The sequence below is a fragment of the Centruroides vittatus genome, unplaced genomic scaffold (genome assembly GCF_030686945.1).
Source record: "Centruroides vittatus isolate TY-2023 unplaced genomic scaffold, ASM3068694v2 contig_364, whole genome shotgun sequence".
Classification (NCBI taxonomy): Eukaryota; Metazoa; Arthropoda; class Arachnida; order Scorpiones; family Buthidae; genus Centruroides; species Centruroides vittatus.
In genome coordinates, this window is record NW_027122188.1 from 3,189,638 (window position 1) to 3,205,328 (window position 15,691).

Consider the following 15,691-nt stretch of genomic DNA (forward strand, 5'->3'; position numbering starts at 1 on the left):
GTTTTTATACTTCTTTTGTAATTTTTCAAATAAAATACAAACATTTGACTTTAATATTTATTTTTTTCAAATTGTTATAAACATAACATTAACTATAGTTTAAAGATTTTTAAAGTATAATCTTTTTTGAACAAAATATAAAACTTTTGTCAAAAATTATTGAGAAATAACTGATTTATATTTCAAGATGTAAAAATTTCAAGTTTTAAATTTTATTGACTATTTAATTATTATCTTTTCTTTGTCATAGGCATAACTAGTTCATTATATATCTTTAAAATACTGTGAATATCCATTTGTTTAGATAATATAAACTATTAATATCATTATAACATTTTTTTTATAAATATGAAGATTATGCAGTAAATATCCAGACTAATTTTATTAGTTCACAAATATTATACTTAGAAATTACAAGCATTATTTTTCAACATAAATTCTTGGTAGTTTTTCAGTTAGTCCAACAGCTTCTGTATTCTGGCAATGTAGAATTTTGGTTCCATCTCATCCTGATAAGCCCTTCCCATTTAGCTGTGTTTTGGTAAGCTATTTGTTTAACGTGTGTTTGGGCTAAAAGCATACTTAATTTAGTCAAAAATGATGTTTACTGTCAAGAATTATTTTACACTCTTTGGTTCAATAGTTAAATCAAGTTTAAGTTATATGTTTCCAATTTGGGGTGTTAATCATGTAGAAAAATTAGAAAAGGCTCAAGTATGGTTTTTTAAATGAACTTTCTACTTAAACTGTTCAGTTTCCAGATCCTTGATAAGATGCAAATTGGAATGACCAGAGGTTCCCAATCTTGTGCCTGCAGAGCTATTTACATGAGCCTGCAGCAAAGTGTTGAAATAATGAAAAAGAAATTAAATCTTAAAAATAAAGAAAATAAAAAGTTACTTCAGTTTTTAAAATCTTGCTAGATATAGTGAGAAATTTGCTAAGTTGGCTACACTTGGGCTACACTGATCACTGTCTAATCCATCATGCCTCTTCTATTATATTACTGATATGGTATTAGTTGTCACTGTGTGCTACCATTGTAAACTCATACTGTTGTCATCACATGCTGATGTTTTGTGTTGTGTGTGTGTTTTTTTTTTTTTTGTATATAAACATTTTACCTCAAAATGAGTAATCCAAGTAAAAAACAACAAACCTATCTTTTTAACAAATATTGGGAAGAAGACTACTTTATTATTGAAAGTAAGGAGAAGTGTATTTGCTTAATATGTAATAGTGTGTCAGTAGCAAAAGAAACACAATGTCGAATGTCATTACAAAACCAATCATTTTTTCGGTTAGTTATCTGCCTAAATCTGAGTTAAGAAAAAGAAAATTTAATTAACTAAAATCAGGATTATCTACCCAGCATGCAATTTTTACTAGCCATGTAAATGAAAATAAAAATGCTGCTATTGTTTCCTTTAAAATTTCTCATTTGTTGGCAAAACAAAAAAAAAAACATTCTTAGAAAGTGAACTAATTAAGGAAGCATTTCTTGATTGAGCCAATTTGTTATTTGAAGGATTTTCTAATAAGTGAGAAATTATTTTAGCAATACAAGATTTGCTGTTATCAAACAATACAAGTAGAAGAAGAATTCAGGTGATTTCAACAAATATACAAAGTCAGTTGAAAAATGACTTGGAAGAATATGAATATTTCTCATTACAATTAGATGAGTCAACAGATATATCAGATACAGTGCAATTGGCAGTAACGATAAGAATGGTATTCAGTGATTTTAGCGTGAAAGAAGAACTATTAAAGTTACTATTAATGCAAGCGCTAACAAGGGGTGAAGATATTTATAATATCTTTAAAAATTATTAAACAGAAATTAATATGCCTTTATGCAAGTTATTGGCAATAATTACTGATGGTGCACCAGCAATGGTGGGCTGCAATAATGGATTCATTTCCCATTGCAAGAAATATGAATCCTTTCTGAACTTTATGTATTATCACTGCATCATGCATCAAGAATCATTATGTGCCAAAATATTATCCTTTGAACATGTTATGAATGTTGTTAAAATAATTAACAAAATTCAAGCAAATCCTTTATCACGCTGCCCTTGTAGAAAAGGATGAATCTTTTCAAGCTGACCTTATCTTACATACAGATATAAGATGGTTAAGTAAAGGCAAAAGCACTTGGTCAAGTTTTTGATCTTTTGGAAGAGAAAAAAATTCTTTATTTCAAAAGGTCAAACATTTTAACAGTTAGCTAACCTACAGTGGTTGATGGACTTGGTGTTTTTAACTAACATATGTGAAAAATTGAACAGTTTAAACCTGGATCTCCAGGGAAAAAATAAACATTTAGCTGAAATGATTAGCTCTATAAAAGAATTCAAAGCCAAAATACAGTTTTGGATAAATAATTTGTTGAAAAATTCTCTTGTACACTTTCCAAGGATGAAAAAAGTGAACGGTGAAAATAATTTTGACCTAACATTATTTACTACTCATGTTAAAAACTTTTGGAACAGTTTGAAAGTTGATTCCATCAATTTACCATTATCAAACTCGTGACTACATTTTTTTGTAAATCCTTTTACTACACAAGTAGACATTACTGAAACTGATAAATCTATAGCAGAACTTCTTCAAGAAGAAACATTGATAATTGAAGAAGAGATTTTAGATTTTCAAAATGACATCATATTTAAATCTCACGATACGGATGAAAACTTTTGGAATTTAGTTGATCATAAAAAACATAATCTTTTGAAAAAAGCAGCCTTCAAAATCAAATCCTGTTTTGGTTCCACATATATGTGCAAATCTTTATTTTCCACCATGAATATTATAAAATCAAAAATCAGATCTCATCTTACTAATGCCAACCTTGAAGATTGTTTACAATTGCCGTTATCATACACTCCCAAATGTGAGAAATTAGCAAATGAAATGCAGTGTCAAAGATTGCACCAATTTGGCTTTTATAATAAATATATGTTATAGTAAATATATGTACAAAATGCATGTTATAATAAAGGGCATATTTAATTTTTTTTAAATCCGATTTATGCCCGCCACTGTTTTTGCAATCTCGAATGTGCCCGTGCCACAAAAGGTTGGGAATCTCTGGAGTAGACCATTTTTAGCAATTGGTACTCATATGAATGTTTTCCAATTTTAGTTTAAAATTCTTGATTTGCTTGAATGCAACTTTAGAAAACTAGTTTATAACAAATCAAAGGAGTACAGCAATCGTCTTCTGTTGATTTATGACCAAATGTTATTAAAAATTAATCGGAGGAGTTGGTTTTTTCATATGCTTATCAAGCTCAAATATTAGATGATAATGTTTTTTCTGCTGAATTACTACAAGCACTAAGTGATAAATATTGGCTGCAAGACATAATGCACATTAGTCAGAAATATAACTGGTTAGACACATGCTATATGAAACAAGGGACTAATGATAAACATAGGGTTAGGTTCCAGAAGTTAGCAAAAGTATACTATTTTTTTTTTTCATTTACTAAAAGAAATATATTTATTAAAGCAATTGATAATTAATAAACACTCACAATTAAAAATTACTGTATTACATGTTAATGTTAATTTTAGTGAAATGAGGGCATTTACTTTTTGCAAAGTATCTTTTTCATTTCAGCTTTTTAGTTCATCTTGATCAGAAGTATCAGCAAGATTTTCAAATTGTTTATTTTTATCATAAAAATTCTTTATGGATGATGAAATAAAAATATATTGATAATTGAAAATTTGTTATAGTGGATTGCATTTGTTCATTTGAGTACTGAGCAACTTTTTTTAGAATTTGTGTTTGAATACCGAGATATCGATGAATATCGAGATATTTTATGAATGATTGCTTACCTGCAGTTAAAAAAGTTTAATAGCACTTATCTGAAAATGTTTAAATAAACTTTATTAAATATGAAAATTAATCTATAAAAACAAAACACAGTGACAGTCTTAAGGGTTAAAGTCTGAAAGTAATGATGACGACACCTGGTTGATAGGACAAGAAAGAAAAAATTGCACTATCCTTCCTATCAGTTTTTATTAGAGTAAACCTGATGAAAAGCACAAAATAATTTAAAAATTGCAATGGTGTAAAATCAGTGGGCAAATTTGAGACAACATGTGTGCTTACTTGAATTTTAAAAAATATTGAATAACAAAGTTTAAACTTAAAAATTGTGAAATTTTGTACAGAGGATTTCCAAAATCATGTTATAGTGAAACCAGAGGACATGTTGTACAGAGGATACTTGTATCTGTTTATTTTATATATGTTTTAGTTTATTATTAAAAAACAATGCTTCTTATTTTATATTTTTGTTATATTATGGATTTATTTTTAAATAGTTCTAATTAAATTTTAATATTGTAGAATATTAATTTATGTAAGTAGGAAAGTAACTAAAAATAAGATTTGTATATTATCTTTAATTGTAATTATTAAACTACATTTTTTAAATTAAATTTATCAAGTAGTTAATAATAATTTCATTTTTCTGATATATTTGTTTTAAAATGTTTTAGAGAAATTGTAAAACAATCTTTATATTGGTTTGCTGATTTGACTGAGAAAGTTGATGATGATGGTATGTACTGTTGAAAATTGTTTTTATACTGTAATTTCAAGATATAAATATCTATTTATGATCAAATGTTGAACTTCAATAAAGATATTTGAGAATAAATGGGAAATAAATAATTGGAAAGCTACACAGTTATGATTATATGAAAAGTAATATAGTATATGGTAGAAACTCTTTTAGCTGGAATAACATTTGGAAGAAATATGCTCAAATAAATGAAAATCATAGGTAATAGAATTTATATTTATTGATTTATTTATATATTTTCAAATTGAATTACAAGTCACACTTCAGGAAAAACAATAGAATGTTGAGCTTCTTTGCAGTGGGAGTCCCGTGCACCACACACCTAGCAATTTCATGACATCACATGGCAAGTTCAGGCATAAAAGTAGGAAGTGATGTTGAGAACCAGATAGTTTTGTGCAATGTCACCTGGCATTTCCAGAATGGAGATTTTTTATCAACCAACAGAAAATTTGAGGAATTTTTTGGAGTGTCTTTTTTTCACTTTTTTTCCAGTAGATTAAAATAAGAATTTTGATATGATAGAACCTGTGAAATACTGTTTACACAATGTGATGAAATCTATTATTCAGAATTATTCATTAAAAAATGATTCCTGTTGCTAACAAGAATAGGGCTAGACATTCATGTCTCCAATTTGAAACTTGGTAAGCACATAGCCTTATACACAAACAGCTCCTTGTCCAAATAATAGGATACACTTCTCAAACATTTCCAAAAAACAGGCCTAATAACTAATTACAAATCAGTTATTTGATAAGTTTGAAGCTGTTAATTATTTCTAAAACATTTTCTAAAATACCTATACACATTTGTCAGTTGTTGTAAGCAGTTTACAGTTATAAATTTAAACTTAAAATGATTTCAGTTGGAACAATATAATAAAACAACAACAGATAAACATCCAAGTAATAAAGCAAAAGTATTTTTAATTCTGTTTTTTGAATTATTCAGTTTATTACCTTATTCTTATATAATTGATAGTTTCTCATTTAATTTTTAAATGATATTTTTACAAGTTAGAACCTGTAAATTATTTGACTATATATATATATAATTGCATACTTTGTTTCATTATATCATTATTTTGTATATGAATGACACTAAATCTAATATTTAATGCAAATGCTGTTGCTGTATTTGCAATTTTGTTACTAATTCCCATAAAATTTAATGTATGATCTAAGACATATTTATCAGTTTAATTTAGTTAGTTTTGAATTTTTTGTTGATTTTTCAATATTCTTGGCTATTAAATGTTTATAAATTATTACTTCACTTAGGTGATAAATTTTTTAAACTAAATGAAAGGAAAGTTTGCCGATTTTATGCAGAAATATTATTACGACCAGCTGGAAAGGTATTTATGTTTAAACATTTATAATAATAAGATAATTATAAATTAAGATATTTTAGAAGTGATACAAAAGTAACAAAAAGGATGTAAGAACTACATTGCAAATACAGTTGGATTTAGTTAATGTGAAATAAGTATGAGATTTTACCAAGAAAATTTAATACAGTAGAGACTCGTTAATTGGAACCCCGGTAATCGGAATGATTTTCAGTCGGACTGTGTCGTGCTGAATCGAACGTTTTTGATACTAAATTTACTTCTAAAGTATAATTTTCATGTTTTTATATTCTTCAATATATTTATTTTGTTTGTACAAAATGCAGAAATAATTTTTAACGATATGATAGCCTTGATTATTATTATAAAAATTTTCGTTAGGCTTAAAATCAACAAAAATTCAACACGAAGCGACATGCAACGGAGAAAAATTTGAACATCGGACAGGTTAATATATTTATTCGTACATAATCGGTAATCGGAACAAATCACTAATCTGAACAACCCCAGTCCCCAATTGATTCCGATTTTCGGTTCTCTACTGTACTTCCTTTTTGAAAAAACAAAGAGAAATTATTTAGAAACAGTCAAAATTTAAAGTCAAGACTAATCTCCAATTTTTATGATTAGTGAATTCCTGCTTTAATGAAAGGCTAAAGTAAAATCTTGATTATCAAACATATTGGCTCATTATCCTGGATGTTTACTTAATGAAGAATAGTCTTACAGGAGTACAGATATATTATCCATAAAACATAATGTAATAATTTTTAAGAAGTCAGTTCATTGCTTGATACAATGTTTTTTTTTTTTTTTATTTGAGACTACTAAATTTGGATCTGATAATATTACATTAATGTCATTAAAATTGAATGTTTGTTGTTTTGTTTGTTCATTGTTGGATAAACAGTTGGGAAAGAAGTTTGGATCTTAACAACTAATTACCTTTTTAAGATATTTTCTATTTCTATATTTGTTTTTTTTATCTTTATCTTCCTCATTTCTCCACTTATGAAACATTGTGGTATTTTGCATATGGATTATTCATTTATTTGTCATCCTTCCTAAATTCTTATAAAATTTGCCCCAAACTTCAACATAATATGTTGGCACTATCTTTTTCTCTCTCTTCTTCTTCTTTCCTTTCCTTGTCTTTATTTTTAGACCTATTTTCCCAAACTTTCTCTTTCCAATTCCATGTTTCTTTGCTATTTTTTGCAACAACTCTAGCTCATAATTTAATATTTCTAAATCTGATATGGGTCCTTCAAATTGAATGGAAAGTAAATTGGTATAAACATCTTTTTTGTCTTACAGGTTGGCAAGAGTATTGAAGAATATAAGTCCAAGAAATGTGCTTTTTTTCTCAGACTTCTTTTTAAGCTTCAATACAAAACTGCTTTTTTAAAATCTATTAAAAAGTTTGAAGATTTAATTAATCTATTTTTATTTTCATATATTAAGCAAATCCTCTATTACCTTCTATAAAATTATATTTCATTCCCAAATTCTTCTATCACCTTTCTTAATACTAACTCTAAAAATGTATCTGCTATTAGCTTCTCTATAGCAAGTCATTAATGGAACTAGCATTAGTTTATTTACAAATTAAAACATTTTTATATAGCATTTCTGGAGGGGAAATATTTATTTATATTTATAATTAGACTTACTTGATAAAATTAATAATTCTTTAGTGATTAGACATATACAAATATTTACAAAAAAATGTTGATAGAAAATACAGTTGTACTGCATGATTATATTTCTAAATTTAACATTGTTGCACTGTTGTAGTATTTCTATTTATCTAAATTGCTTTTATAATTTTTCTATTAGACTTTCTCTTTATGAAATGTAATTACTGTATAATTTATTTATTGGCTTCAGTTTCTTGTATTTTTCAATTCATTATGATCACAGAGTATTCTACATTTATTACAGTTTGCTTTTTATTGTTACACTAAATATGAAAAAAGTGTATCCAAACTTTTTTTTTGGAAAGAAAATCAGTAAATTAAGATGTTTTATGATGATATTTATTGTATAAATATTATTACATAGTAACAACACACCAACAATTGCTGTAAATCATTGGGCTTTAATTTGGAATAAATAATTATAAATTACAAATGGATTTGGCACTAGAGGGAGGCATTAGGCATCATCTCGTATTAAAATTAATAATAATTATGGCAGTTGTTGATGTGTTATTGCTTTGCATTGGGTTAGTACGGTTGTTTATATGTATTATTACATAGTAATTTCTTATCCGGATTTTTGTTTTGTAATGAAAAAGAATAACTATATTTTTAAATATTTAATACTAAAACCTTTAGATCACCTATATGTATTAGAATTAAAAAGAAAAATATTCAATCTAGTGGAAAAACTCATTTTTGTTAACATTGTTAATAACATTGAATTTGTAGGAATATTTTTACATGACTATGTTTATTTAATATGATAAAAGTATATTTTATTATCTTATTTAATTGTACTATAAGCAAGTACACAAAAATTTAAATTTTCCTACCTTTCTGACTTATGGAGGACTAACAATTTCTCAACTCTAAAACATTTTTAGTAAATGAATTAGAATTAAGAAGGCTAAAAAACCAGTTTTCTGTAGAGAGTAAAACACTTTATTACTTCACACTTATCCCGAAATGCATTTTGCCAGTACACTGACCTCCTCAGTAGGGCTTATTTTTAAATATACAATATAGTTCAAATTCCCAACTATGATAAATATTCATTATTAGTTTCTCACTCGGGTATACAAGTTGTAATCACAAACAAGATTTACCCAGCATTCTGCTGGCACCATGCCATTATTCAGATTTACAGAGTTACTTTGCATAACTATTGCAAAATGTTCTTTAAGTCTTTTGTAACCATATTTGTTTCTTTGTATACAATTTTTACTTTGTAATGCTAATAATTGTCAAATTAATAAAGTAAAAATACCAGGGAAGTATTAACTTTTAATCGTACCACAGCAAGATGTTCTGATAGTCTGACCTTTAACTTCCGTTTAGTTCCTCCAGTGTAAAAACTTGGAACTCCACACATGCATTGTAATCTGTAAACTACACCTTCTTCTAATGGATTCCTTTTATTAATACTTTCTATAACAACTGAACTTCTTAACAAATACTGGATGAAATGTACTTCATCACACAAGCAACCTTTAAAATCCAGTGATGCGTGTGTGAGATACGCAGAGGGTCGGGTTAATCCTCACTGACCATTTACATTGCACAGGTTGGCAAAACCCGATCTCTTTGTCATTGGACGGCTAGGAGGGCAAAAAGTGAGTGGGGAGGTGCGTCGGTAAGTCGACAGGTGGTTGGATTGACAGGAGACAGGTTGACAAATAAAACATTTATTGGCTAACTAGAATAACATACAAATTGGTTACAAGTCTATTCTACTATATACTAGGAGATTAAATGCAGTTAACATACACCTAAATACACGGCTTGACAAGTTCTACACAGGCAGCGATGAGCTAAACCTAATGCTGCTGCTAGGGGAGAGAGTTCACAGAATTCTAACAAAATATCTCTATGTGAGACTGGACGGTATGGCTGAAGTGCGGCAGTCGTATGTCTTCTCCCCGGGATGTTAGTCCGACTCATGGAGATTGACGACACAAGTATGGGAATAACTTCCAGGTGCGATGCGCGCTAAGTTTCTGGTGGCGCAAGCTTTTATAGTGTTAGTGTGGGAAACGGTCAGTTGTTGACAATGACTTGCGAATTCTTGACAGCTAAGTGTCAACTTTCCCACCTAACTGTTGATAGTTACTGGAGACCTCTGCTCCGTTTCTCCGCAAGAAGTTTTTTCTATCGGTGATTGTTTACAATACTTTTTGAACAAAAAATGAAAGTTTTCTTTCATTTACACAAATTTTCCTGCTAAAATCCGCAGTCTCACACATGTCTATGCAAAAGCTAACGTTTTCAACCCCATCTGGGTCTTCATCAGGCAAAATTCATACGAGAATCCCAATACAAGTGGAACGGAACAAAAAAACCCGAAGCGAATGTTATTTAAATTTAAAATCGTAAAATTAAAATAGAAAATGGAACACTGGAGTTGCTGTAAGCTTGTGTTGGGATGACGATTATGCATGTGTAACATCCAGCTTGCAAAATGGTGAATATAGATTGAAATAGATCGATGAGAAGTCATTTGTGGGTTTGCACTCCCTCATAACAAAATTTCCAGGCGTGTGAGATGTTGGTTGCATCCTTAGAGTTGATGCACATGTTATGCAATCCCGCCTTATAGATTTCAAGAGTCTCCAAGGTTCTGAGCTGGTCAGTACAGTGTGAGAGTCTGATTAGATGGACATTTTGCAGATCAGCTATGATTCCTGGTTCTATGGCAAAGTGGCAAGAGTGGTAGTGCATCTTTTGTTGTCGATGTCATATTTCCGTTCCACTTGTATTGGGATTCTCGTATGAACTTTGCCTGATGAAGACCCAGATGGGGTTGAAAACGTTAGCTTTTGTATAGACACGCATCACTGGATTTTAAAGGTTGCTTGTGTGATGAAGTAATATTTCCTATTCTCATCAGTTCAGGTAACCTATTATTTTAATAAAATTAGCTCCAATACAAAGTTTTACAAAAAAATTTTTGATATTTCTCATACAAACCTTTAATGTATGGAAAAGATACATATTTTTTAATTTCCTGTTTTTTCTTTACTTGATATCTATTTAACATGAAATCATCATACCATTTTTTTTAACAAATTCCTTGGGGTATGCAAGTTGTAATCACAGAGTGAGAAACTAATAATGGATATTTGTCATAGTTGGCAATTTGAACTGTATTGTATATTTAAAAATAATCCCTACTGAGGAGGCCAGTTTACTGGCGAAATGCATTTGGGGATAAGTGTAAAGTAATAAAAAGTGTTTTTCTCTACAAAAAACTGGTTTTTTTAAGCCTTTTTAAATTCTATTTCAGTTTTAGTAAATGTTTTAGAGTTGAGAAATCGTTAGTCCTCCATAAGCCAGAAAGGAAGGAAAATTTAAATTTTCGTGTACTTGCTTATAGTACAATTAAGTAAGATAATAAATTCTGACTCCATTGTTTTAAATAAAATATAATTATAAAAATAAATTATTTATTTATTTCTTATATTTTTTTTTCAAAGCTAACAACCACTACTTCAGTGGAAAGTGCATCAAGTAGCACCAATATTCATGTACTCAGTTATTCCTAAAAACACAAAAAAAATAAATAAATATATCCTCCATAAGAAATCCAACATCTAGGATACACTCATTAATCTCCTGCTCCTGTAATTGTGTTGTTTACATCATATATATACATCTATGTACAGTACACACACACATACTACTAATAAATTTTTTCATTGCTAGAAGCGTGAGAAAGATGTAATTACTAGTTTCAGTTTCTATAAAGTGATTATGTATATAGTATCTTCATCTGGTTCTTCTAGGTCATCTGATGATACTGGTGATTCTGATGCTTATACTACAAGTAGAAGACAGGCAGGAACATTAATTTTTTGTGGATGCAAAATGCAAACTTTTATCCAAGTATGAGGACATTTAATGATACAAACTGGATATTCAGTATATGTCAATGAACAGATCTCAAAATTGGATATATCCAAAGTACTATTTATTGATGACATCAACATAATTCTTAATGAGAACACTTCATACTTGCAAGAACTGTGTGGAAATAACTTGATATCAGCTAGTGTGATAATAGCTAGAATGACATTGATGTTGCTGAAATGATAGTATTTTTTTCTCAGTATGATAATGATATTATTGGATTATAGATCTGAAAATTAATATTTCAGTTTTTTTTAGACTTGATCTCAAGAAATCATTATAAATTAATTTCAAGAATGTTGCATTTTGCTGACTGTTTGGATTGTGACACATTGTACAGTCTGTATAAAGTGCAAAACATTTTCAACAACATAGAGGACATGGAAGACATTTTTCACACTATGAAAATTTATGTATTGATGAGTTGCTCTTTCTTTGGAAATGACAATTAGTTTTTTAATTAATTTTGATAATACATACTAACAAAGAGACTGAGATTCAGAATCAAACTGTGGGAATGCCGGTAGGTACGACTCCGTCCTACCTCCTTTTTCTTCGGCGAACAGGTCGGCAAGACCCACCCCACTGTCAAGGATGGCTAAATTTTTATGATATCCCGACTCGTCAGGATTGAGTAATTAATTGTCAGGTCGAGTGGAGGAAGTGTGTGGGTTTGTCGATAAGTCAAGGCAATATCCGAAATAACGGAGCCAGGATAACACAGATAACAATTTATTTGGATAGAGAACCTAATACAGAGAATCTACGCATCCCGTCCCTAATTGCGCGAGAGAGAGAGTTCACAAATGTTGGGGGAATCATACCTCGTCTTCTGATGTATCGACAACAATCGTAGGACGGATCGGTCGGTGAAAGAGGGTCAGTAGTTCTTCGGCTCTGGCGGTGGGTGGAAGGATCGGGCTTGGCGGCTCGTAGTCGGCGGCTCCGGCGTCTTCGGGTTTGGCCTTCGATTTGGATTCGGATTTGCCGGGACGTTCAGCCACCCCGTTCCCAGATATCTCCCCCCTTTATATACTCCAGGTCTCATCCGTTGCGATCACCAATCGCAACGGTGGGTGGTGAGTCGATCTCCGTGAATTGGAGGTCGGATCCGGAGAGGAGGGAAGTGTGTTTGACGGCGGAAGGCTGCACATCCTTTGAATCTTGATTGCTGGACTGATATCTCCCAAGGGGATTTGAACAATAAAATTTTAAAATCTGTTGGGCCGGTTTAACCCAGTCCTCACATTTCTTTGGAAATGACAATTAGTTTTTTAATTAATTTTGATAATACATACTAACAAAGAGACTGAGATTCAGGATCAAACCATTTGTGTTGGCAGACTGCAATAATAAGTATAAATTCAGCATCATAATTTACATGAAGAGGATCACAGATTTATCTGACAATTTTGGACAATTCAGATTGTTGAGCTGTAGTTATAACTCTTAATCAGGATTACTTTGAGAAAAATCGCAAACTTTACATCAACTACTATTATACTAGCCTCAAACTATTAAAAGTTGAAAGTGTGGAACCATAAAAAAATAGGTATATCTCTCCAATGAACAGAAAAAATTGAAGCAAGGGGCGCTAAGTATATTTCACATGGACACTATATTATATGAAAGGTAGATGGACGAGAGAGATATGCAGATACTATCAACCTTTCTAGAACATAAGAATGGAAGAGTTGCTGTAAATATTTGCAGCCACACCAAAATATCTAAGCCAAATTACATCATTGACTAATTTTAGGTGTTTCCTTACCATACATACATTAACAATCACAATTCATTTTTTAATTGATTAATTTTGTAACTATCTAGAGATAAAAATCTATTTATAGATGATCATCTCTTTGGATTACATTATATTTCTATCATAAAAAATCAGTAATTAGAGCTTGAAAAAGTGTAATATTACATAATTTGATTTAATTTGCAATTTCCAGGTTTTGACACATTTCTATATTGTGTTAAGTGTTTTGTATTTTCAGTTTTTACTACATAAAAATTATTTTCACATAATAATTATAAATTAAATCATAAAAAAATTATTAAAATTTTTAATGTATTTATAGTTTAATTTAGAAGAATTTCTTGAATGCTGGGAAAAATGTGTTCCCGAGGGTATGGTTACTTCTTTGTCACAATTAGACGTAAGTTTTTATACACTTGGTCTGATTATTTTGTATTTTATAAATTTAAAATAACACTTTTTTCAATTTTAACCAAAATTTTTCATAAATAAATAAAGCAAATAAATTTAAGAATTAACAATAAATATTTTATTCTATTGTTGGAATACTAATTTAATGAATCATACTCATTATAGTAAATTATATTTGAATGCTAGAGATTTAATAATAAATGGATTTGAAATTTGTTTTTTAAACTATCAATTATATTAAGTTTCATGTGTATTTATTTATATTAAAGTTTTTGAAAGGCTATTCCATCTTCAAATGAATACAATATACATAGCAACAGTTACAAATACAAGAAATGATGGATAAAATAATTATATTTGTAAAGCAGAATGAGTATTGTATATAATTCATTAAATATCAATCACAGTAATTTCCAAAAGCAAAACTGGTTATTTGAAAGTAAATCAATTTACTTAAAATCTAGCATAATTTTACATATATGACCCAGATGCCACAATTGACTGATGACATAGAAAGTATGGTCTATGTAACTGGAAATCACTGTGTGTATTTACATTATGGTTTTGGTTTTTTTTTTATTTTTTTGGAACATGTTTCAGTAATCAAGTTTCTGCTGTATTATGTTCATATAATTATTCTGTATAAATATATTTAATTTAGTTTTGAATAATTTTTCAGTTTCAGAATTATTTATTTATTAAATTCCCTTTATATCAATAATTTCTATATTGACCTGTCAAACAATCATTGCCCATGGTGCAAATTCGATAACTTCTCAATTGAACACTTACTTCAGAAATGTCAAAATCTCTCTAATGTACGTGATTCTTTCAACATTCCTCGAATACTCCAAAGTGATTCATCCCAAGATGATAGAAATTCTCTCAATAACCTAAATAAAAACGATCTTTATTCTCTGTATAATTATTTCATTAAGATTACAAAAATGTTGTAAATCTATGCCAGTATGTCAAAATATATCAACATTCACCATTATTGTATAATTATATTACTGTGTTTGTTAAAATAACTGTTTTTATTTATGTTAATAACGAAATAATATAAAACCAATGTATAACGACTGTTAAATTTTAATAACCTAGTTAATGTTTTAATAATACGAAAATTTACAAGTCAATTTTGTACAACCCCCTGCAACAGGGATAATCCCCTTTTTGTGAATAAAGATTATTATTATTATTATTATTTATTTATTAATTTCAAAATTACTTGTACAATTTTGAGACTAGATACACAGTTAAAAAATATAATAATAGTAAAAGTAAAATCAAATATAATTATTATTCTAAATGTAATTTATATAAAATATGTTAACCAATATAATTAAACAATAAATATTTAGTTTAGTTTTATATTTTGTTAACTATTATGTTTTTCATATGATAAATGTTAATTCAACTCCACATATTTGTTTAGGGTCTTGCACTGACAGATTATACATCAAAACCAAATGTCATATATTTTTATCCTGTTTCTGATCTGCCAGACAGCGTGAATGAAAGGTAATAAAATTATTGAATTTTGAATATGAATTGTTATGAAATTATGAAATTTTATTTTTTGTGTATTTCAGATTTTACCAGCTTTTTAAGACACAAAGTAAATGGACATATGATAATATTTACCCATATATCAAGTAAAAATGTTACTTAAAATTTAATTTAAACAAATTTATAAAATATGTAATGTAACTGGTTTATTATAATTCTTATATTTTAATAAATTAATTATTTCAGGGATTTAACTACTTCAAATCAAGATGTAAATGTTTTGTTAACAAAATATACCAGAGCTTCAACTGAAAAAGGTGTTAAATATTATAGTTCAAAACAGTCATCTATTTGAATTTTGTAATTAAATTTATTTGTAAAAGGAAACATTTGTATATTTATATTTTTGTTTTTAATTTTTTAAAAACAA

The 15,691-nt window shown here is 28.7% G+C and overlaps 1 protein-coding gene across 2 annotated transcripts in view; it reads left to right on the plus strand.

The window, feature by feature from the left end:
• The window catches only part of LOC136975105 (sister chromatid cohesion protein DCC1), a 34,362-nt gene extending 18,671 nt beyond the window's left edge, over positions 1-15,691 (plus strand). The window contains exons 7-12 of one of the 2 annotated variants that reach the window (XM_067270110.1): positions 4,528-4,589; positions 5,897-5,973; positions 13,661-13,738; positions 15,188-15,273; positions 15,345-15,407; positions 15,508-15,690. In XM_067270110.1, coding sequence (XP_067126211.1) covers positions 4,528-4,589; positions 5,897-5,973; positions 13,661-13,738; positions 15,188-15,273; positions 15,345-15,407; positions 15,508-15,616 — 475 coding nt within the window. In that variant the 3' untranslated portion in view covers positions 15,617-15,690. Of the gene's footprint in view, positions 1-4,527; positions 4,590-5,896; positions 5,974-13,660; positions 13,739-15,187; positions 15,274-15,344; positions 15,408-15,507 lie in introns of both variants that reach the window. The other variant, XM_067270111.1, reaches the window with a different exon arrangement.